The sequence below is a fragment of the Erythrolamprus reginae genome, chromosome 7 (assembly GCF_031021105.1).
Source record: "Erythrolamprus reginae isolate rEryReg1 chromosome 7, rEryReg1.hap1, whole genome shotgun sequence".
In the NCBI taxonomy this organism is placed as follows: Eukaryota; Metazoa; Chordata; class Lepidosauria; order Squamata; family Dipsadidae; genus Erythrolamprus; species Erythrolamprus reginae.
In genome coordinates this window covers 84,185,614-84,210,563 of record NC_091956.1, presented here as the reverse complement: position 1 = coordinate 84,210,563, position 24,950 = coordinate 84,185,614, and the positions used below count along the sequence as shown (strand labels likewise).

At 38.6% G+C, this 24,950-nt stretch overlaps 1 protein-coding gene across 4 annotated transcripts in view; it reads left to right on the top strand.

Annotated features, from left to right (window-relative positions):
- The window catches only part of CCSER1 (coiled-coil serine rich protein 1), a 580,273-nt gene that overhangs the window by 252,475 nt on the left and 302,848 nt on the right, over positions 1–24,950 (top strand). For all 4 annotated transcript variants that reach the window (XM_070758007.1, XM_070758006.1, XM_070758008.1 and 1 more), the window contains exon 7: positions 15,072–15,149. In XM_070758007.1, coding sequence (XP_070614108.1) covers positions 15,072–15,149 — 78 coding nt within the window. The remainder of the gene's footprint in view (positions 1–15,071; positions 15,150–24,950) is intronic.

The following is a 24,950-nucleotide window of genomic DNA, read 5'->3' as shown; positions in this document are numbered from 1 at the left end:
GCCTGAATAACTACAGTTTCAAAAGCTCTTCGAAACAAAGAAGATTTGTAGAATTTATTACACCTTGCTGAACAATCTTCTGTAAAGTTTGACTGATCCGCTCACATATTTAGAAAGTTAGATAGAGTAATAAATCATATATAATCAGGCTTAAAGTAACGTAAAAATGATTTTAGCTTTTCAAGGTTTCAAGAAACTTTCAAAATATCCCAAAAATGTAATCATGCATATTTTGAATGGGTTTATTTTTTCATGGTTTTAATATGGTTTTTAGGTTGTTTTAAATTTTGAGTGGAAGCTACCCATTCAACAAGGTTTTTTTAATATAACTTAATCAATAAATAGGATAGTCAATCAGTTTAAATTTTGAAACAAGACCTATATGTTCATTGCTGATGCTTTAAATATTAAAGCCATGTGTGTAGTAATTTATTAGTTGTACTAATTTATTAGAGGTACCACAGATGTACTATAATTCTTTTTTGAAAGAGGCAGGCAGTGTTCGCCTTCCTCCGCCGCCACCAGCACCCGGCTCCTCCTCCTCTTTTCAGCGGATGACAGCCGGGCGGTGGCACTTCGGGTTCAGGTTCTGCATGCCGAACACCGCAAAATTTGGTACGGACCCGAATTGTGCGAGTTCGGTTCACCCAACACTAGTTATCATACTCAAAACCTATTTTTTTATTTATTTATTTACTTACTTACTTACTTACTTACTTACTTACTTACTTACTTACTTACTTACTTACTTACTTACTTACTTATTATTTAGATTTGTATGCCGCCCCGGCTTCCAAACTTTGAAATTTGGAAGCCTTTACTATATCTATCTGTCCGTCCATTACCCTGGGGGGAGAATCACTGTCCCCCTCAGAGAAGGTTCGCAACTTGGGCGTCCTTCTCGATCCACAGCTCACATTAGAGAAACATCTTTCAACTGTGGCGAGGAGGCCGTTCGCCCAGGTTCGCCTTGTGCACCAGTTTCCGATCACAATTCAAAGTGTTGGTTATGACCTATAAAGCCCTTTATGGCACTGGACCAGATTATCTCAGGGACCACCTTCTGATGCATGAATCCCAGCGTCCAGTTAGGTCCCACAGAGTGGATCTTCTCCGGGTCCCGTCAACTAAACAATGTCTCTTGGCGGGACCCAGGAGAAGAGCCTTCTCTGTGGTGGCCCCGGCCCTCTGGAACCAACTCCCCCCAGAGATTAGAGTTGCCCCCACCCTCCTGGCCTTTCGTAAGCTACTTAAAGCCCACCTCTGCTGTCAGGCATGAGGGAATTGAGATCCTCTTTCCCCCTAGGCCTTTACAATTCTATACATGGTATGTATGTATGTATGTTTGGTTTTTATATTAATGGGTTTTTAATTGTTTTTAGTATTAGATTACTATTGTACACTGTTTTATTGTTGCTGTTAGCTGCTCCGACTCTCCGGAGAGGGGCGGCATACAAATCCAATCAATCAATCAATCAATCAATCAATCAATAAATAAATAAATAAATAAATATCACAGTTTCAGGATTAAATTATGCAGGAAAAGAACCAATAGTTTTGTTCTAAATCAGTGTTTCTCAACCTTGACAACTTGAAGATATTTGGACTTCAACTCCCAGAATTCCCCAGGCTTCATGAAATCCTCTGTATCGGTATTTTAAAATTAGGTATATTTTAAACCAGCTTTTGGGGACTTACGTTCATGCATGAAGTGTCTACTATATCAATATTCCTTTTTCTTGTTACCATTTAAAAGCTGAAAATATACAACAGATGAATTTTCCAGTACCGAAGGAAACAGGGCGTTTCAAGTAGCATTAACAATAATCTGTCCCCAAACTTAACAACAGGCGCTTCTAGTGTTATTAGAGAGAAAAGTATCTGAGTGGAAACTGAGTAGTGTTAGAATTGAAGGCTGATTTTAAAAATGGGTATTTCCAAGTAATTTTGAAAGTTAAATGAGCAACAGGGACTCAAATTTTCACCACCTGCAATTTGATATAAGGAAGTAGGCATAAGATGTTTGCTTACATCAAATTATAATGTGGAGATTGCTGACTGCTCAGAAGTTTTAAATGAATCACCTCCAAACTATTATTCTCCCATCTGTTTTTCTCATGAAGATGATTTGTGCAAATGCTTAAGTAGAAACTTGAAATCCTTTACTTCGCCACAAACCCCAGGCTAGTTGAAAGCTTGGCAGTGAGTTTATTTTATTTCTGTTCCTTGTTGGATTTTTTAAATAAAAAAATATTATTGTGTCATCATGTCGGATCTAATAATTAGATCTAATAATCTACTAATTGATTTTAATATGAGGACATAAGACGGGCTACAAGAATGGTGGAAGGTCTTAAGCATAAAACGTATCAGGAAAGACTTCATGAACTCAATCTGTATAGTCTGGAGGACAGAAGGAGAAGGGGGGACATGATCGAAACATTTAAATATGTTAAAGGGTTAAATGAGGTTCAGGAAGGAAGTGTTTTTAATAGGAAAGTGAACACAAGAACAAGGGGGCACAATCTGAAGTTAGTTGGGGGAAAGATCAAAAGCAACGTGAGAAAATATTATTTTACTGAAAGAGTAGTAGATGCTTGGAACAAACTTCCAGCAGACGTGGTAGATAAATCCACAGTAACAGAATTTAAACATGCCTGGGATAAACATATATCTACCCTAAGATAAAATGCAGGAAAGAGTATAAGGGCAGACTAGATGGACCATGAGGTCTTTTTCTGCGTGAGACTTCTATGTTTCTATGTTAGTTGATTATAGAGCTATTTTAAAGTGGAAATGATTGATTTTGCTGAGCAAATAGCAATAAATGGCATCCATGAACTTTCATATTAACCCTATCTATTACTTTTAGATTCAAAAGGTAACGTTGTTTGGAAATTCACTAGGATATCTGAATAACTGATTATACAGTATTTATTTTAAAAAAACCACTTTTTTCTCAATCTCTCTTGATTGATAAGTCATATACAGTGGTACCTCTACCTAAGGACGCCTCTATTTACAAACTTTTTTAGATAAGAACCGGGTGTTCAAGACTTTTTTGCCTCTTCAAGAACCGGAAAAGGCGGTGAGAAGCCTCCGTAGGGCCTCTCTAGGAATCTCCTGGGAGGAAACAGGGCCTCCACCCTCCCTGTGGTTTCCCCAATCACACATAATTTGCTTTTACATTGATTCCTATGGGGGAAATTGCTGCTTCTTACAAACGTTTCTACTTAAAAACCTGGTCGCTGAATGAATTAAGTTCGTAAATAGAGGTACCACTGTATTGAGCGATCAATTTTAATTTCTAACCAATGTAAATTAGCTTCCTCCTGCAGTTTTGTTTTATTGTTTTCAATCCAACATAGCTTCTAATATAAATGCAGAATACATAGTACACACCTGTGTTTCAATGCTAATTTCTGCCAGGCTCAACATTGAGGTGATTAGTTTATATTGTAAACTCAGTGTATAATTATCATTTTTAAAAGATTGTCTCACTCCATGTGACTTGCTTATATCAGTTACAATGCCAACTAGATCTTGATTATATTTGCCGCAAAGAAGCTGAATTAGGTCTCTTTAAAAAAAAAAGAAAAGAAGATATTGTACTTTTTTTTTTCAAGCTGTGCCTTGAGTAATTCCCAATTCCCAACAATAATTAAAGTTGCCTCTGGGCTGTTTCTGTTATTCCATGAATGTAAGTTTGTAACTGAACTGTCCTTCTTCTACAACAGTGGTTCTCAACCTGTGGGTCATGACTCCTTTGGGGTCAAATGACCCTTTCCCTGAAGTCACCCAAGCCCTTCATGGCACCGGGACCGCCTTCTGCTGCATGAATCCCAGCGACCAGTTAGGTCCCACAGAGTGGGCCTTCTCCAGGTCCTGTCAACTAAACAATGCCGCTTAGCGGGACCCAGGGGAAGAGCCTTCTCTGTGGTGGCCCCGGCCCTCTGGAACCAACTCCCCCCAGAGATTAGAATTGCCCCCACCCTCCTTGCCTTTCGTAAGCTTCTTAAAACCCACCCCTGCCACCAGGCATGGGGGAATTAAGATACTCCTTCCCCCTAGGCATTTCCAATTTTATGCATGGTATGTCTGTATGTATGTTTGGTTTTACAATAAGGGTTTTAAACTGTTTTAATATTGGATTGTCATATGCTGTTTACTACTGTTGTTAGCCGCCCCGAGTCTACGGAGAGGGGCGGCATACAAATCGAATAAAATCAAATCGAAATCAAATTGGAAAATACATATTTCTGGTGGTCTTAGGAACTGAGACCATTCCTCTATCCATTTCCAAGTGGGTCCATCCACATGCAAATAGACTACTGCAAAAAAAGAAAAATCTGTACTATGGGAATTTCTCAGCCTTCACAGAAACCGAATGACTGGCACTGCACGTGCGTCGCCATCTTGGTTTGGCCTTTTTTTGGTGGCCCCTCAGCGCAGGAGGAAGTGAACTGGCAGCGAGGTAAAGGGGTTGGGGGTCACCCTAACAGGAGGAGCTGTTTTAAAGAGTCACAGCATTAGGAAGGTTGAGAACCACTATTCTACAAGCTATGAGATGTAAATAACTACTTCACCTTTAACAACAACAACACACGATTAGATTAGATTTATTCGATTTGTATGCCGCCCCTCTCCGGAGACTCGGAGCGGCTCACAACATAACACATGATACAAATCCAACAATTTAAAAAAAGTAATTTAAAACCCTACGTATAAAAAACATCTCAGACAAACCTTTCAGAAAACGGGAAACAAGAGCATGCAATAGATACGAAATAAATGTAAATCGCTCCAAACTAGACTGCAGAAAATACGATTTCAGCAATAGAGGGGTCAACGCCTGGAATTCACTACTGGACTCTGTTGTTTCTTCCCCCAACCCCAAAATCTTCAACCTTACATTATCTACAATAGACCTCTCCCCTTTTCTAAGAGGTTTGCAAGGGGCGTGCATAAGTGCACTTTTGTGCCTACCGTTCCTGTCCTAATGTCTTTTTAAAATCTTTTCTATCTCTACTTTATACTTATATTATGTTAAACATACTACAATACAATACTATGTTTATGTGACAAACAAACAAACAAACAAACAAATAAATAAAATATCCTTCTTTCCTTCCTTCCTTCCTTCCTTCCTTCCTTCCTTCCTTCCTTCCTTCCTTCCTTCCTTCCTTCCTTCCTTCCTTCCTTCCTTTGATTCAGCCTCCCATCCTTCCGAGATAAATAAAATGAGGACCCACATTTTGGGGGGCAAAAGATGCTAATTCTGTAAACCTCTCAGAGAGGGCTTTGAAAGCACTGTGAAGTGGTATACAAGTCTAAATGCTATTGCTAATGCTATCGGATCTATGTATCTATTGTATCATCTGTCTGTCTGTCTATCTGTCGATCTACTGATCTATCTATCTACCGGATCTATCACCTTAGAGAGGGCTGTACAAGCACCAGGAAGTGGTATGTAAGTCTAAATGCTATTGCTCTTTCTTTCCTTCCTTCCTTCCTTCCTTCCTTCCTTCCTTCCTTCCTTCCTTCCTTCCTTCCTTCCTTCCTTCCTTCCTTCCTTCCTTCCTTCCTCCTTTCCTTCCTTCCTTCCTTTCTCCTTTCCTTCCTTCCTTCCTTCCTCCTTTCCTTCCTTCCTTCCTTCCTTCCTCCTTTCCTTCCTTCCTTCCTTCCATCAGGTAGTAACAAAAACCCGTCACGTAAATCAAAACTTTAGCTTCTACTCTCAGGATGGAGAAGAACAGAGGTGGGTTTTTTTTAAAGACCCTTCAAGAATTGTGCAGGAAAGAAATATCATTCTAATGTTCAGACTGCAGTCTGTTCCTTTTTGTGAAAAGTCTGATACCAAACAGAATTTAAATTGCCAAGGAGGCTCAAGCAGAGGAGTCCAGAAATCACATCTGGTTTCTTATCATCTCTACCAGTCGTCATCTTTGTGATTTGTGAATTTTATACCAATGTGTCTCAGCACATATTTGCCAATATCTATAACCAATTCTCTGTTTTATTATTTTATTTTTTATTTTTTTAAATAATTTTTTTATTGATTTTAAAATATAGAATATAAAACACACACAACATACAACAAGTGCTCAGTGATTGCTGCCTTCCACCAGACAAACATTCACACCCCTCCAGCAAAATGGGGGTATTTCTTATATCTACCATTTTAACTCAAGAGCAATATATCTATTTACATATTATAAAATGATTCCAATTTATTCCTTGTAGCTGGGTCTTGAATTCTACTAACCACATACATATCGTCTTATCTTGTCCTATCGTCCCATCAATTGTCACAAATCAGTTTTAGATTAGATTAGATTAGATTTATTGGATTTATATGCCGCCCCGGCTCACAACAATAATAAAAAACAGCACAGTACATAATACCAAATCCAATGCCCACCAATCTAATTACAATTTAAAATTAGTAATCTCATAAAAACAGTATATATAAAAACAGGCACACAATCAATCAACAAAACAACATGGGCAAGGGGGAGGTGTTTTAGTTCCCCCATGCCTGACGGCAGAGGTGGGTCTTAAGGAGTTTTCGAAAGGCAGGGAGGGTGGGGGCAATCCTAATCTATTTTTTTTTTAATTAACCAAGTTCATCCTTTTGTCCATAATCTTAAATTGCATATGAGTTTTTATTTTTATTTTTAAACTTCAAGTCACCCTAGACGTTTTGACCTCTTGAGAACTCTTCATTATCTCCCATCTATGGAGACGATCATATTTCCATCTTCATTATCTCTATCTAATCACTGATGTTGTTATCAAATATATAAATAATACTGTTATGTAAATCATGGGAATCTTTGCAAGTTGCATACATTATTTCTCAGTTATCCAGACTGGTGATGAAATACGAAATCCAGCAAAGTGATTTCGTTTGCTGTGTTGCATTGACATAATAATAATAATAATAATAATAATAATAATAATAATAATAATAATAATAATAATAATGAGCTCAGAAAGACTATTGTGATTTTATTTAAGGAAATATGCAAACTCCACCCCAGTAATTTTAAACCACAGTTTATAGTGTTAAAAAATGAAGTAGGCATTACAGCTATTTAACGAATTACTTTTAAAACAAACCATGATTTTATGCAATGTGTAATTTGGTCATTGATTCTGTGAATGCTCAGCTGTTGAGAAAAGATAATGACAAACTACTTCCGCATTGTTCTGGGATTTGGTTATTAATTTTTTAATCTCCCAGCAGAGCTTAATGCTTAGGATTTTCTAATGATTGCTCAGAGAAGTACTAACCAGTTTCAACATTGCTTACGTTTTCTGGGTAAAAGAAGTCCTAATAGCAACCTGTCTATGGGTATAAGAGGAGAGAGAGAGACAGAGAGAGACTGAATAAAACTTTTTCATTCAATATCCTTTATTAAAATATTATCTAGCGTTCGCATTGGAAGTTCCTATGTACATTTCAATTCACAGTTATTTTGAAAGCATACAGCTGAACTCGTGATACTTTGAATAATTGTTATGGAGATCAATGCCATTGGTTTTCACCCATATCTAAATTTAAAACTCAATGTATTGAATTGCATTTTGATTATGAATGTTTGCTTTATTTTAGACCATGGTAAACTTGCAGTTACACACACACAAACATACAGAGAGAAAGAGAGAGAAACAATGTGATATACTTCTTTTTATTTTCCATAGTTTTATATTAAAGTTAATAGATTAAATTTATATATATGTATAGATATATTTCTACATGTCAAAAGTAATGTAGCCTCCCTTAATTGAAGAAAGAGATGTCGCATAAAAGGTTATGTTTTGCTTTGTTCGGGAGCTTTCAAAAAGGAATTAATATCCTTGAGTTGCCATGCGTTCTACCAAAGCTTTTTACAAGCTATTTTACAAGTCTCAAATGTTGTGACTGCAATTATTCTCACTGCTTCGAAGACCTCTTTGTGATTTCAGTATGGAACTATTTTGACAAGTCATTTGAGCTTACTTAGCTGAGGAGCTCCAGGTCCTCATTTTCTATTCCTTGAATATGGTCTCAGTGAACAGACCTTTATTAGACATCAAGATGTGGTGTTTTTTTTAACTTTGATGCTTCAAGCGACGTTGTTTTTCAGACATGGGTCTCCACTGAGTACAAAGAGAGGGCCATGCATAACAAGTAACTTTATCATCTCAATAATGTGCTATGTATGGGTAGTCCTTGAGTTATGAATAGTGTTGGGCGAACCGAACCCGCACAATTCGGGTCTGTACCGAATTTTGCGGTGTTCGGCATACTGGACCCGAACCCAATTTTTTTTTAAAAATTAGTGCTTTGGTTCGGCATTTCTGCCAAACACCGCGAAAGCCACCGCCTGGCTGTCATTTGCTGAGAAGAGGAGGAGGAGCCAGGCGCCAGTGGCGGCGGCAGAAGGCGAACACCGGGGAGCTTTTGGCCGGTCAGGAGGATGGGAGGGAAGTACAAAAGGAGCTGGAGAATCCCTCCCACAAAGTGATTCTGGGGGCGGAGCTTTGATGTCACGTATACCGGCAGGTTGCTAAGGATGCCAAGGTGATCACTTCCTGGATTCCACCCACCCACCCATCCATCCATCCATTTATCTGTTACTTCTTCCACTTTTTGAGAAATAGGATGGAATCAGGACATGATATTTGCTAGGGAGACTTTTCTGATATATATATATTGTGATGTAAAATTACTCCTAGGGGGTTGGTCAACCACTAAATGGAGACTAGGGGAGTATCATTGAGTATCTCCAAACCCATAGATGTCATCAGTACAGCTTCCTCCTCCGTGCACTTTCACAACTACTGAAAAAAATTTTTTTTGGGGGGGAAGCAATAAAGCAAATTCAATATGTCATAAAAATGAAATATCACTATAGCCAACTCCTTTACTGATCTTTCAGTACAAGCATCCAAAATGCTGACTTGTTTATTGAACTGTGTCACATTTATTAAGTGCCATTCAACTTCTGGACTGGAAACCTCAACTCAACATGGTGGCAACGAAACAGTGGAATCAATCACCCTGAAAAAAAAAATTCAATTCAATTCAATTCAATTTATTAGATTTGTATGCCGCCCCTCTCCGAAAACTCGGGGCGGTTCACAACAACAATAAAAACAGTGTAACAATGGAACAAATCTAATAATAAAATTACATTAAAAAACCCAACAATTTAAAAACCATACAACCCATACATACCAAACATAAAATATAGGAAAGCCTGGGGGAGATGTCTTAATTCCCCCATGCCTGGCGATATAGGTGGGTCTTGAGTAACTTGCGAAAGACAAGGAGGGTTGGGGCCGTTCTAATCTCCGGGGGGAGTTGATTCCAGTGGGCCGGGGCCGCCACAGAGAAGGCTCTTCCCCTGGGGCCCTCCAAACGACATTGTTTGATCGATGGGACCCGGAGAAGGCCAACTCTGTGGGACCTTATCGGCCGCTGGGATTCATATGGTAGAAGTCCCTCCTCTACTTTTAAATAACTATAAAATACACAGATTGTTTCCTCCTTTCTTTAATTATCAAGGTTTATTTGTTCTCTGGCTTCTAATATCCACCAAAAATACTTTCCGTCAGCATTAAATTCTTGGATCAATAAATCTGGATAATGATCTTGATGATAGTCAGTATTCACTATTGCAGAACGTCTCTGACTGAGAAGCAGTTGTTGTGGAGAAAGTTAGGCTTTGGAAGAACTGGGATATTGTATATAATTTTTTAATCAAAGCTATTTAGGGTCACCGCTGTGTCTTCTTTCTATACAACAGTGAGTAGATTGAACAGCTCACTTCTGTGAGCGATGGCAGAAGCTGTCAAATCCCACAAAGACTATCTGACACATCTGGAGATGTTGCAGAATTTTAAAACTCCTTTGCGCGTCTGTGGTTCAGGCAGCCTAGGTAGGAGATGTACAAAAGGCAACCTCTCAGCCACATCTTATACCTGACAATTTCAATATATTCACAGTTGGCTGGATGCAAAAATTTGCCTACTGTAATACATGTAATAGCTGAGTCCGTTTTGTACCATGTGTTGATGAATCTATTTGGAGCTTGACTAGGGGCTCGTAATAACAGCAGTCTTGCATGGCTTGTCATCGGTTAAAGACCTCGGTATGCTAATAACAAAAGATTTAAGTGCCAAAGCCCACTGCAACAACATAGCCAAGAAGGCTTCAAGAGTTGTGAATCTAATCCTACGTAGCTTCTGCTCTGGCAATCTCACACTACTTACAAGAGTAAAAACACACCCTAAAGTTCTGTTCCTAGGTCTATTTGACCCGGACCACAAATTGTTCATTTTAGGTACAGTACTTATATTTGGTCTTTTTGAAAGCTTTTTTTCACTTGGAAACAAGTTTGAACATTTCTGCACACAATGAAATGAAAATTGAAATGAAAAAATTAATGCTTATTGGTTTTATTGTGCTGATAAAATGCCCCCCCCCATTTTTGTGATCCCCCCCCTTCAATTTATAGATAGTTTTGCCTGCAAAATGTGTTCTATTTTACTAAAGTTGGTGTGGGATTTTGTCTCTCACTTGACCCAAGTTGTGTCAATATACCCCAATATTTCATTCCACCAATTTGGCAGTGGGTGATGGCATTTCACCATTTACCAGTGGACCTTTTTTTAAGGAGTAAAACAAAATAATAACAAATCAAGTGTCCCATTATTCCACTGATGTAGAGTGAAGAAGGACCACTATTCACTGGTCCTCTCTGACCGGTTATGAGTTTTATACATCATGCTAAATCATAATAAGCAGGATTCTACATTTAGGCAAGGGAAACAAAATGCATAGTTATAGTATACGTGGTACCTTGCTCAACAGTAGTACCTGTGAGAGGGATCTTGGAGTCCTAGTGGACAACCATTTAAATAGCCAGCCGTGTGCAGCAGCTGCCAAAAAAAGCCAACACAGTTCTAGGCTGCGTTAACAGAGAGACATAATCAAGATCACATGAAGTGTTAATACCACTTTATAATGCCTGGGTAAGGCCACACTTGGAATCCTGCATTCAATTTTGGTCACCATGATGCAAAAAGGATGTTGAGACTCTAGAAAGAGTGCAGAGAAGAGCAATAAAGAGGATCAGGGGACTGGAGACTAAAACATATGAAGAACGGTTACAGGAACTGGGCATGGCTAGTTGAATGGGAAGAAGGACACGGTAGCAGTGTTCCAATAATTCAGGGGTTGCCACCAAGAAGAGAGAGTCAAGCTATTCTCCAAAGCACCTGAAGCAATGGGTGGAAACTGATCAAGGAGAGAAGCAACTTAGAACTAAGGAGAAATGTCTTGATTGTTAGAACAATTAATCAGTGGAACAACTTGCCTCCAGAAGTTGTGAATGCGTCAACACTGGAAGGATTTAAGAAGATGCTAGATAACCATTTGTCTGAAGAGCCGTAGGGTTTCCTGCCTTAAGCAGGTGGTTGGACTAGAAGACCTTCAAGGTCCCTTCCAACTCTTTTATTCTACTCTACTCTACTCTTCTCTACTCTTCTCTACTCTACTCTTCTCTACTCTTCTCTTTTCTTCTCTTCTCTACTCTACTCTTCTCCACTCTACTCTACTCTTCTCTACTCTACTCTTCTCTTCTCTTCTCTACTCTACTCTACTCTTCTCTACTCTACTCTTCTCTACTCTTCTCTTCTCTACTCTACTCTACTCTACTCTTCTCTACTCTACTCTACTCTTCTCTTCTCTACTCTTCTCTACTCTACTCTTCTCTTCTCTACTCCACTCTACTCTTCTCTGCTCTACTCTACTCTTCTCTACTCTATTCTACTCTACTCTACTCTTCTCTTCTCTACTCTTCTCTTCTCTTCTCTACTCCACTCCACTCTACTCTTCTTTTCTCTACTCTACTCTTCTCTACTCTACTATTCTCTACTCTACTCTACTCTTCTCTACTCTACTCTACTCTACTCCACTCTACTCTTCTCTGTTCTACTCTACTCTACTCTACTCTTCTCTTCTCTTCTCTGCTCTGCTCTACTCAATTCTACTCTACTCTACTCTACTCTTCATGGTTTATTAACCAAAGGCTTTGGGGTTTTATGAATCATGCATCTGCAGTCCCACTGTACCTGAGTATGTTATCTGTGGTTCATATTTTCTTAAGCAGACCAAAAGCTTGTGTATGAACATCCACGAAGCCTTCTCCATACTCTTAAGAAAATGCTGAAAGACTTTGCTTTCTTTTTGCAGTTTTTAACACTTCAATGGCTATTCCAGTTTTATTCTTATTTGGAATAGTTTTCTGACAACTGATAAAGTCAGCACTTCTACTTTCCTCTTGGGTTCTTCCATTGCTGATAAGAAGCGGATGTTTATGACCACAGCATTTTGTGTTATGTAGTTCACTGGCATTTTGTTAATAATTGTTCCCACTGGGACTGTTAAGGATGCTTACACACCTGTGTTGCTCGGGATATTGTTTTGAAGATCTTATTCATTATTTAGTGGAAGCAGTCCGGAAGGTGTCTGTTAAAAAAGCATCGTGGAATAATTGGCCCAACAAACACTGAGTAGATGGTGCCCTTGCTGTGGCTATAAACAGGGTGTTATTTCTTGTGGTATAAAATGCCCCATTTCGTAAACTACTCAAGACCCACCTATACCGCCAGGCATGGGGGAGTTCAGACACCTTTCCCCCAGGCTTTTTTATATTTTATGTTTGGTAATGTAGGTGTTGCTTGGTTTTTAAATATGATAGGGTTTTATATGCTTCTTTTTTAATATTAGATTTGTTTCGCTATAATATTGTTTCAACTCCTACCCTCAAAACGTCGCTACAGAGCACTGCACACTAGACAACTAGACACAAGAACAGTTTTTCCCCGAACGCCATCACTCTACTAAACAAATAATTCCCTCAACACTGTCAGACTTTCTACTAAATCTGCACTTCTATTCTACTAGTTTTTCTCATCATTCCTATCACCCATTTCCTCCCACTTAGGACTGTATGACTGTAACTTGTTGCTTATATCCTAAGATTTTTATTAATATTGCTTCTTCATTGCTTATTTGACCCCTATGACAATCATTAAGTGTTGTACCACATGATTCTTGACAAATGTATATTTTATTTTATGTACGTTGAGAGCATATGCACCAAGACAAATTCCTTGTGTGTCCAATCACACTTGGCCAATAAAAATTCTATTCTATTCTATTTTTTATTATTGTTGTGAGCCGCCCCGAGTCTTCGGAGAGGGGCGGCATACAAATCTAATAAATAATAATAATAATAATAACAACAACAACAACAACAACAATAATAATAATAATAATTAAACTAAAGCGTAACAAAGCTGATTGGGTGTGAATGTTAGGTCTACCAGGTTCTATGGATTTTGTAATGGGATGTGTTGCGTAGGTGACTTTGACAATAAAGAGAGAAAAGATGCTGTCTAGGAAATTTAAAAAAAACCAAGAGGGACAGGATCCCACAGTTGCTTAATGGTCAGAGGGGGGAAAAAGGAAATATATTTCCTCATGGGGTGAGCAATTAAAAGGGAGAGAGGACTGTACTTTCAAGTTTTCAATATTCTGCCGCACGAATCCCAGCGACCAGTTAGGTCCCACAGAGTTGGCCTTCTCCGGGTCCCGTCAACTAAACAATGTCGTTTGGCGGGACCCAGGGGAAGAGCCTTCTCTGTGGTGGCCCCGACCCTTTGGAACCAACTCCCCCCAGATATCAGAGTTGCCCCCACCCTCCTTGCCTTTCGTAAGCTCCTTAAAACCCACCTCTGTCGTCAGGCATGGGGGAATTGAGACTTTCCCTCCCCCTAGGCTTATAAAATTTATACATGGTATGCTAGTACTGTATATATGATTGGTTTTTAAATTGGGGTTTTAAATTAACGTAAATATTAGATTTGTTTACATTGTACTGTTATTGCTGTGAGCCGCCCCGAGTCTGCGGAGAAGGGCGGCATACAAATCTGATAAATAAATAAATAAATAAACAAACAAACAAACAAACAAACAAACAAACAAACAAACAAACAAACAAACAAACAAATAAATAAATAAATAAATAAATAAATTCTGTTTACAGAGCCTTACAACAAAGTAGATTTAGTTAAGCTAGCTGGGTTTCCTGTCTAGTTTACCCAGATTGCCATAATTAGTTCCGACTAGGGTTATCCTTCCATGGATGGAGATGGCATGTAGTCTGGGGATCCACCATAACTCTCAGATCCTCCATGAAGGGCTGGTGACAGCAATGGAAAAGAGGGTCTTTGTACAAATTCATCTTCTATACTAATGGCATCTGTTTCTGGCTTGGCTCCAGATATCTTCAAGTTGCCAAGGTTGGGAAACACTGCTCTATATTATAGTGGCTCTGATCTTTCCAAACTAAGAATGCTTTAAACACCTGGTTCTTTTTCCAGGCACGGGGAAAGGATACTATACTATGTTTGGTTTTACAAATAAGGGTTTTTTAACTGTTTTAGTATTGGATTTACATGCTGTTTTGTACTACTGTTGTTAGCCGCTCCGAATCTACGGAGAGGGGCGGCATACAAATCCAATAAATAATAATGATAATAATAATGATAATAATAATGATAATAATAATGATAATAATAATAATAATAATAATAATAATAATAATAATAATAATAATAAAAGTCTTTTGTAATGATACGGTCTGTATTTTTTCAAATGTATGCTTTATTATCTTATTTTGCTACTGCCAAGTTTTTAACCCTTGGTGAGTGGGTTCTTGATGAGTGGGTAGTCAGAGAAAATAAATGACTGATTGATTGACTGAAAGAGTAGTAGATGCTTGGAACAAACTTCCAGCAGAAGTGTTTGGTAAATGCACAGTAACTGAATTGAAACATGCCTGGGATAAAATCCATCCTAAGATAAAATACAGGAAATATTATAAGGGCAGACTAGATGGACCATGAGGTCTTTTTCCGCCATCAATCTTCTATGTTTCTATGTTTCTGAATGTATAACAATGATAATATGTCCTAGTCTAAATTTGAATTTTTTTCTTATTTTATCTTAGAGCTCAGATATGAGTCCTGCCACCAGTATCAACTCACTTCCTGTTAGCCCACTTACCGAAGAGCCGTTGCCATTCAAGGTAAATTTATTTAATATTAATTATCATCATCATCACCACCATGCCATATAGTACTTGATTTAAAGGCAGACATGTTCTTTAAATGTCACCACCTCAGCTACATTTTTGTGAAAAATATGACGTGTACTCAAAATGATGAATGAAGAGATAAAAAGAAACTTCCATCACTTTAGGGCACATGAATTTGTGTGTCAGCATATTAGGACAGTAATGTTGTGTAATAGAGTCAACCAAAAGGCATGTATTTGTCTCTGCTGTGTTTAGTGTACTGTGTACTGTGTAGAGACAAATGGAGCTATGTACACAGCGGGAACTCAATCTAAAATCATATTTTATACATGATAACCAAGGCAACGCTGACTTCTGTCTTAATTTGAACACAAAATGTTAATTTGAAACATAATGTTACTGCAGTCACTATGTCAATAAGGCAAAGTGGTAACTCCCCATAATTAACCCAATTCCCATTTTTATTTATTTGTAGTTTCCACTTTATTATTTTTTATAAATGACTCAAGGTGGTGAATGTACCTATTATAATATTACTCCCCTCTCCTATTTCCCCCCCTCCCACGTGGGTTGGGTTGGTTGAGTGGCCCAAACTGGCTTTAATCTTTAAGTTAGAATTAGAACCCACAGTCTCCCAATTTCAAGCCTAGTGTCTTGACCACTACTAGACCAATTGCCATAGGATGACCCAATAATAATTTTGTGGGTCCCTTGCTGGTCCAAAGCTTCGGTCTCCAAGTGCAGATTATATTAGTGGGTTTTTACTAATAACAATAACAATAATAATAATAACAACAACAATAACAACAACAAGAAGAAGAAGAACAACAACAAGAACAACAATAACAACAACCAATGATCCCTGTAGCGGTTAGATAAAATTGAACATTTAGTGGATATGATTGGGAATGTTTGCTTTTTTGGGTTTTTTTCTTTAAAGGGCAACTATTATAACAGTAGGGTTAAGAAATATAGATGAAACTGATATTAAGGATACATGGAGAAGATTGAAGCACTATGGCCAAAATGATTAGATGTGATTAGAATAGAAGCCGTCTAAAAAGTGTATTAACTAACAGCTTTTAAAGTTCATATAAGAAATTTAAATAACTATGTTTGTCCAGATGTCAAATGTAAAGGAGGCAGCATTGGATGGATTATGAATACCGAAGTTAAAAAAACCAAATTATTGTAATGCAACTTAAGATTGATAGTATGTTATTTTGCATATGGGAAGAGAAGGAAGGAAGGAAGGAAGGAAGATTGATGGAGAGGAAAGGAAGGAAGGAAGGAAGAAAGAAGGCAGTAAGGAAGGAAGGAAGGAAAGGAAGGAAGGAAGCTAGGAAGGAAGGAAGGAAGGAAGGAAGGAAGGAAGGAAGGAAGGAAGGAAGGAAGGAAAGGATTTAATTGAAGGCAAAGAGAATTCTGCCATTTGCTTTCCTAAGACAGAAAAGGAAAGGTTTTAAAAATCAAAATCAAACGTGTTTTCATTGTATCCCCAATGGTCATTTTAAGTCTTAACTGTTTTTGAAACAAAATGTGTCTTTTCCTAAGAAAACACTAAGGTCAGGCTCCAGGGAGAGTCAGATATATCTCTGAGAGCCAGCACCATTAAGTAGAAATAAAAGTAATATAAAATGCAACAGTTTTTCTTATTGCTCTTCTACTCGCTCCAGGAGAAAACAATATTGTCTCAGCAGTAATGGGATGGGATGATTTGATATGCAATAACCCCTTCCAGACACTGTCAGTCTGTAATATTGGGTTCTGATGACAAGAGATGCATTACTCTGGCCAACACAATTGTGAGGCTTCCCATCCCCCTGCTTGCTTGAAATGAACACGGATGTTTAAATTTATAATTTGTTTTGCCGGGGCAGTGCTGAGAAAGGCCATGTCACTAAGCGGGACCTAAAAAATGGATCTCTGTGAGAACGGAATTTTGATAATTCAGAGTTGAATCTGAAATAAGTCAATTTCCAAGATGGGAACTTCCACAAGATCATATGCTGCAACGTCTTGACTGTCAATGACTACTTCAGCTTCAACCGCAACAACACAAGAGCACACAACAGATTTAAACTTAATATTAACAGATTTAAACTTAATGTTAAGCGCTCCAAACTTGACTGTAAAAAATACAACTTTAGCAATTGAGTTGTCGAAGTGTGGACTCAGTAGTGTCAACCCCTAACCCCCAACATTTTCCCCTTAGACTCTCCACGATTGACCTCTCCAGGTTCCTTAGAGGTCAGTAAGGGGCGTGCATAAGTGCACTAGGGAACCTTCCGTCCCCTGTCCAATTGTCTCTCTTTTATCTTATATATCTTTTCTTCCTTTTATATATCTTCTCCCCTATTTTTATATCTTTTCTTCTTGTGTGCCCTCAGCTTCAACCACAACAACACAAGAGCACACAACAGATTTAAACTTAATATTAACCGCTCCAAACTTGACTGTAAAAAATATGACTTCAGTAACTGAGTTGTCGAAGTGTGGAACTCATTACCGGACTCCATAGTGTCATCCCCAAACCCCCAACACTTTACCCTTGGATTGACGACGGTTGACCTCTCCAGATTCCTAAGAGGTCAGTAAGGGGCGAGTACAAGTGCACTACAGTGCCTTCCGTCCCCTGTCCTATTGCTCTCCTATATCTCCTATACCTTTCCTCTATTCCTATATCTCTTCTTCTGTTCTTTCATTGATATGTTCTATTACTATATCTTTATGTATTTTACTATGTGTATACCTCCCCGAAAATGGTTTATTTATTTATTTTTATTTATTTATTTTGTCCAATACACCATGAGGGTTTTAGTGGGTATATATCTATATACACATAGTAAAATACATGATGAAGGTTATAGAGGAGATACTCATAGTAAAATATATCTAAGAAAGAATAGAAATGAAGATATAGTAATAGAACATATCAATGAAAGAATAGAAGAAGAGATATAGGAATAGAAGAAAGGTATAGGAGAGCAATATGACAGGGGGTGGAAGGCACTCTAGCGCCATTTTGTGATTTTTTTCTTTTTGCACGCATTAATCGCTTTTACATTGTTTCCTATGGGAAACAATGTTTCGTCTTACGAACTTTTCGCCTTACGAACCTACTTCCAGAACCAATTAAGTTCGTAAGACGACGTATTACTGTACTCATTGCTGGAGAACAAGCACCACAAACTAATGCCCTGAAAGCAAAGATACCAAAATCCACCGACAACCTGTCCTATTGCTCTCCTATATCTCCTATACCTTTCTTCTATTCCTATATCTCTCCTTCTATTCTTTCATTGATATGTTCTATTCCTATATCTTCTTTTCTATTATTTCTTAGATATATTTTGCTATGAGTATCTCCTCTATTACCTTCATCATGTATTTTACTATGTGTATACCTCCCCGAGTCTATGGAGAGGGGCGGCATACAAATCTAATAAATAAATAAATAAATAATAAATACCCACTAAAACCCACACTGTGTATTGGACAAATTCAATCAATCAATCAATCAATCAATAAAATTTGGCTCTGTGTGATACATGCGGCACTCATGCCATAGGTTCACCATCACTATGGCACTATAGCATCCTGCTGCCAGTGACTTTGCCCCACCAAGCCCGCTTCCTAAACACCAGAAATTCTGACTTTACCAAGCACGGCTGACTTGGAAGGGATGGATACACACAATACACCCAAGTAATCTTGCCTAGTTCTTTTTTATACATATTACTAATTTGTCATTCAGGAAGAGTGACAAACAGATAAAAGAAGCACGGGAGAGTAGAATGCTCAAACAGAATGTAAGCATTAGAGATTTGTAACCATCTGAACTTTCCAACCCCTGCTATTCCCAACGGTCATTGGGTTTTTTGACAAGTGGGAACTTTGAATATATTTTGCCGCATACCTTACTACTCCTGAGACTCAGCCTTTATGCAAAAGTTTACAAAGTCTAGCAGTTTTGGTATAATAAGTAATGCGAACTCTGGGGTAACAACAAAGGTATATGATTTGATTGATTTATGATTTATTAGATTTGCATGCCACCCCTCTCCGAAGACTCTTATTTAAAGGGTTAAATAAGGTCCAGGAGGGAAGTGTTTTTAATAGGAAAGTGAACACAAGAACAAGGGGACACAATCTGAAGTTAGTTGGGGGAAAGATCAAAAGCAACGTGAGAAAATATTATTTTACTGAAAGAGTAGTAGATCCTTGGAACAAACTTCCAGCAGACGTGGTTGGTAAATCCACAGTAACTGAATTTAAACATGCCTGGGATAAACATATATCCATCCTAAGATAAAATACAGGAAAAAGTATAAGGGCAGACTAGATGGACCATGAGGTCTTTTTCTGCCATCAGTCTTCTATGTTTCTATGTTTCTATGACTTGGGATGGCTCACAACAACAACAATACAATACATAGAATACAAATACAAATGTTAAAAAACGAGATTTAAAACCCATATATATTAAAAACAATCATACTGCACAATCACACCATTCTCATATGTCTTTGGAGTCTTCGGAGAGGGGAGGCATACAAATCTAATGAATAAATAAAATAAATAAAAAATAAATATATTACAGTTAGGAAAAAAGGTGGTGGTGGGGAAAAAGATAGTTATTCTCCCCCCATGCCTGGTGACATAGATAGGTCTTCAACATCTTGCGGAAGGCGGGAAGGGTAGGGGCAATTCGAATCTCTAGGGGGAGTTGATTCCAGAGGGCCGGGGCCGCCACAGAGAAGGCTCTTCCCTTGGGTCCTGCCAAACAGCATTGTTTAGTCAATGGGACCCGGAGAAGGCCAACTCTGTGGGAACTGATTGGCCGCTGGGATTCGTGTGGCAGAAGGCGGTCCCGGAGTTATTCTGGCCCAGTGCCATGTAGGGCTTTATAAGTCATTACCAACACTTTGAATTGTGACAGGCAGCTGATCGGCAACCAGTGAATATATGAACATTGAAGGAAAAAACATATATAAAGTATCATGCATTTTCCAATATTTCTTAAGAATGATTGTTTTTTCAAGTGAGGGAGGAGCAGTTATAATTGACTTAGGAGTTGGGTCTTCCTTTCCAGCTGTTAGCTGTTTATATCTGTCATGTGCACCGAAAGGCAGAGATCTTAGGAGCCTTTTCTCCTTTCTGAATGGAAGGGAGAGAGAAATGGCTTTAGGAGATGGGATAAACAGCTTACTGTGTCAGAAAATCTCAAAGGAGATGTGGGTTTGAAGTACAAGAGGATGCAGATTATCCTTAGTATCGCTACATTGCAGGAGAATTCAAAAATGCTGCTTTGTGAATCAGACCTGTAGATTTAGCACAGGAGGTGGGGAAATAAAATTGTTGGGGGCCACCTGCTGTCTTGCCCTTTTTGTCCGTGGCTAAGGAATCCTTCAAGATTCACATGCGCCATTGTCTTTGAACTGCAACTTTGGCAGAAGTTAGATCTACATCTGTCCTGTCTGCTTTCCAGGTTTTAGATAGATAGAAACATAGAAGACTGACGGCAGAAAAAGACCTCATGGTCCATCTAGTCTGCCCTTATACTATTTCCTGTATTTTATCTTAGGATGGATATATGTTTATCCAAGGCATGTTTCAACTCAGTTACTGTGGATTTATCTACCACGTCTCCTGGAAGGTTGTTCCAAGGATCTACTACTCTTTCAGTAAAATAATATTTTCTCATGTTGCTTTTGATCTTTCCCCCAACTAACTTCTAATTGTGTCCCCTTGTTCTTGTGTTCACTTTCCTATTAAAAACACTTCCCTCCTGGACCTTATTTAACCCTTTCACATATTTAAATGTTTCGATCCTGTCCCCCCTTTTCCTTCTGTCCTCCAGACTATACAGATTGAGTTCATGAAGTCTTTCCTGATACATTTTATGCTTAAGACCTTCCACCATTTTTGTAGCCCGTCTTTGGGGTTAGTGTTAGTCTATTACTGTTCTAGCCAATGGAACTCAATTTTCCAAAATTCCTGGTGTTTTTATCTTAGAAATTAATGCAGGATAAAAGTAAAAGGAGGGGGGAGGACGAGGAAGAGGAGGAGGAAGAAGAAGAAGAAGAGGAGGAGTTCAGATAATTCCAGCATATCAACTCAGGAGGAGCTCAGATAATTCCAATTCATATGAACCCAGAACCATATTTTCTTGTTATATTATGAATATACTTTATTTATTTTATTTATTTGTTTGTTTTGTCCAATACACAATAAATAATACACAATGAGGGTTATAGAGGATATAATCAGGGAGAATGTATTAAAGGGGGAATAGAGGAGAAAATAAAGGAGTGAAATATAACTATCAGAGGATAGCAGGAAAAGATATAGGGATAGAAGAGAAGATATAGGAGATATAGGAGAGACAATAGGACAGGGGACGGTAGGCACTCTGGTGCACTTATGTACGCCCCTTACTGACCTCTTAGGAATCTGGAGAGGTCAACCATGGATAGTCTAAAGGTAAAGTGTTGGGGGTTAGGGGATGATACCACAGAGTCCGGTAGTGAATTCCACGCTTCGACAACTACACTTCCTGCCTCACGTGATAGCAGAATAACACAATAATAGGGCTGGAAGGGACCTTGAACAGAAGTCCAGTGACATTATGATCCCGCTATATAGAATGCTGGTGAGACCACATTTGGAATACTGTGTTCAGTTCTGGAGACCTCACCTACAAAAAGATATTGACAAAATTGAACGGGTCCAAAGACGGGCTACAAGAATGGTGGAAGGTCTTAAGCATAAAACGTATCAGGAAAGACTTAAAGAACTCAATCTGTATAGTCTGGAGGACAGAAGGAAAAGGGGGGACATGATTGAAACATTTAAATATATTAAAGGGTTAAATAAGGTCCAGGAGGGAAGTGTTTTTAATAGGAAAGTGAACACAAGAACAAGGGGACACAATCTGAAGTTAGTTGGGGGTAAGATCAAAAGCAACATGAGAAAATATTATTTGACTGAAAGAGTAGTAGATGCTTGGAACAAACTTCCAGCAGACGTGGTAGATAAATCCACAGTAACTGAATTTAAACATGCCTGGGATAAACCTATATCCATCCTAAGATAAAACACAGGAAATAGTATAAGGGCAGACTAGATGGACCATGAGGTCTTTTTCTGCCGTCAGACTTCTATGTTTCTATGTTTCTATGACATTCAGATCTGCATAGATATTCCATTCTTATTTAGTGGGTCTTTTTTTCTCTCTCCCAAAAGTAGTTTAATGTTTTCCTATAACTCTCTTGTGGATTAATGGCACAGGCAATAATCTAATTCCATTATGAGGAAAGACAACGTTCAAGGTAACCTGCAGGAGTCATGAACAAGTGCCACACAATTACATTGGCCAAGACCTTCCATAACTGAGCAAACATCTTTACAAAACACCATCCATCTTCTTGAGAAAAGAATTACATCCATCGTGGAGACTGAAACAAAAACATGGAAACAATTTATATATAATGGAAACAATTCCAGGCCTTTAATGCTTTGCCTAAGAGTTCATCCTGCTTCTTCTTAGACAAATTCATGTCACAAACAAGATCATTCAGTTCAGGAGTCAAGTGCTACCAGTTTGAGCAGGTTCTCCCAAACTGGAAGTAAAAGATGCTACTGGTTTGCAGAACTGGCGGTAAAAAAAATAAATAAAAAGTTTTTTTTAATAAAGTTCCAATGATCGCACATTGCACAGCTGTTTTTTGGAACTAGGCTGAAAATTGTGGGGTTGGAAGGAAGGGAGGGAGGGAGGAAGGAAGGAAGGAGGGAGGGAGGAGGAAGGGAGGGAGGAAGGAAGGAAGGAAGAAGGGAGGGAGGAAGGGAGGGAGGAAGGAGGGAGGGAGGAGGAAGGGAGGGATGGAGGAAGAAGGAAGGAGGGAGGGAGGAAGGAAGGAAGGAAGAAGGGAGGGAGGGAGGAAGGAAGGAAGGAGGGAGGGAGGAGGAAGGGAGGGAGGAAGGAAGGAAGGAAGAAGGGAGGGAGGAAGGGAGGGAGGAAGGAAGGAAGGAAGGAAGAAGGGAGGGATGGAGGAAGAAGGAAGGAGGGAGGGAGGAAGGAAGGAAGGAAGAAGGGAGGGATGGAGGAAGAAGGAAGGAAGGAGGGAGGAAGGAAGGAAGGAAGAAGGGAGGGATGGAGGGATGGAGGGATGGAGGAAGAAGGAAGGAAGGAGGGAGGAAGGAAGAAATCTGAATAATAAATAATAAGGGAGGGATGGAGGGATGGAGGAAGGAGGAAGGAGGAAGGATGGGAGAAGGAAGGAAGAAGGGAGGGAGGGAGAAGGAAGGAAGGAAGAAGGGAGGGAGAAGGAAGGGAGAGAGGAAGGAAGGAAGAAGGGAGGGATGGAGGAAGAAGGAAGGAAGGAGGGAGGGAGGGAGAAGGAAGGAAGAAGGGAGGAAGGAAGGAAGGAAGGAAGGAGGGAGGGAGGGAGGAAGGGAGGGAGGGAGAAGAAAGGGAGAAAGAAGGAATAAAGGGGGGAATTACCATTTTAAGAAACAATGCTTATCTAGCAAATAACATAGCAGAGTGTGCGATTGAAAAAAGCCCTGTTTTTCAAAATACTAATTGCATTCTCTTAGAATTTTTAGACAAATTTAATGTCTTTATTTTTCATTAAAAAAAATTCAGCATTTAAGAATTAGTGAAGGGAAATAGAATGGAATAAAGGATGACATGTATATGCTATGACATGCATGTGCCATCCCTTATTCCATAATGTTTCTCTCATTTTGTACTTATTTTCATCTCCTCTTTTTAAACATATATATATATGTTATGACATATATATGGTTAAACAAAAGGAGACCAAAATAAGTACAACAATGAGAGAGACATTATTTCTTTTTCTTTTGCAATTCCTGCCTGCTACTGATTTAGGGGGTCCCCCCCCCTATTTGATAGACATTTTCTTCCTTCTCTGACAATTCCTTCCATCATTATTCTGTACTTTCAAGTTTCTTATCTAGACTGGGAATCCGTTGCAACGGATTCTTTGTGAATGTGTACATCTCTCTCTCTGTATGTTCCCTGATGAATGTGGATAAATACAATATTTGTTTGCAGAAACAGGATAACTTGACAAGACAAACAGAATTATCCTTCCATAAATTAAAATGAAATTAGTATTGGATATATTCTTTTTTTTTTATGTTAGCAGCCTGTGCCTTTCAAACAGACAGGCCCTTGGTGTAAATGAGAATTAATTGAGGAAAAAATTACTGAATAATTCGAAGCTGTCACTTCAGCTTTTTAGATCATCGTTGTAGATATTAGAATTGTTGGACGCATACCAATCACTGAAATGGCTTCAGATCATAAATTTTAAGGCAGACAGTTGATCATCTTCTGTATGTATTAATGTTGTTATGCTGCTTTGGAGAAAAGGTTTGTTCAAACTCATGGTACACTTTCAAACAAAAATGGCATTATTGATTGTGGTTTTTGTCATACAGATTTATTCATCTTGCTTAATAATAACATCCATATTTTCAGATGTTTCCATGAAATAAGGATGAGATGTCCACCTATAGACCATGTTTGTATTTTTCCTAGGTTTTCTCTCTGATATGTTTATCATTTGTTGGTGAACAATACAATACAATAGAACAGAATAGAATTTTATTGGCCAAGTGTGATTGGACACACAAGGAATTTGTCTTGGTGCCTATGCTCTCAGCGTACATAAAATAAAATATACATTTGTCAAGAATCATGTGGTACGACACTTAATGATTGTCATAGGGGTCAAATAAGCAATGAAGAAGCAATAT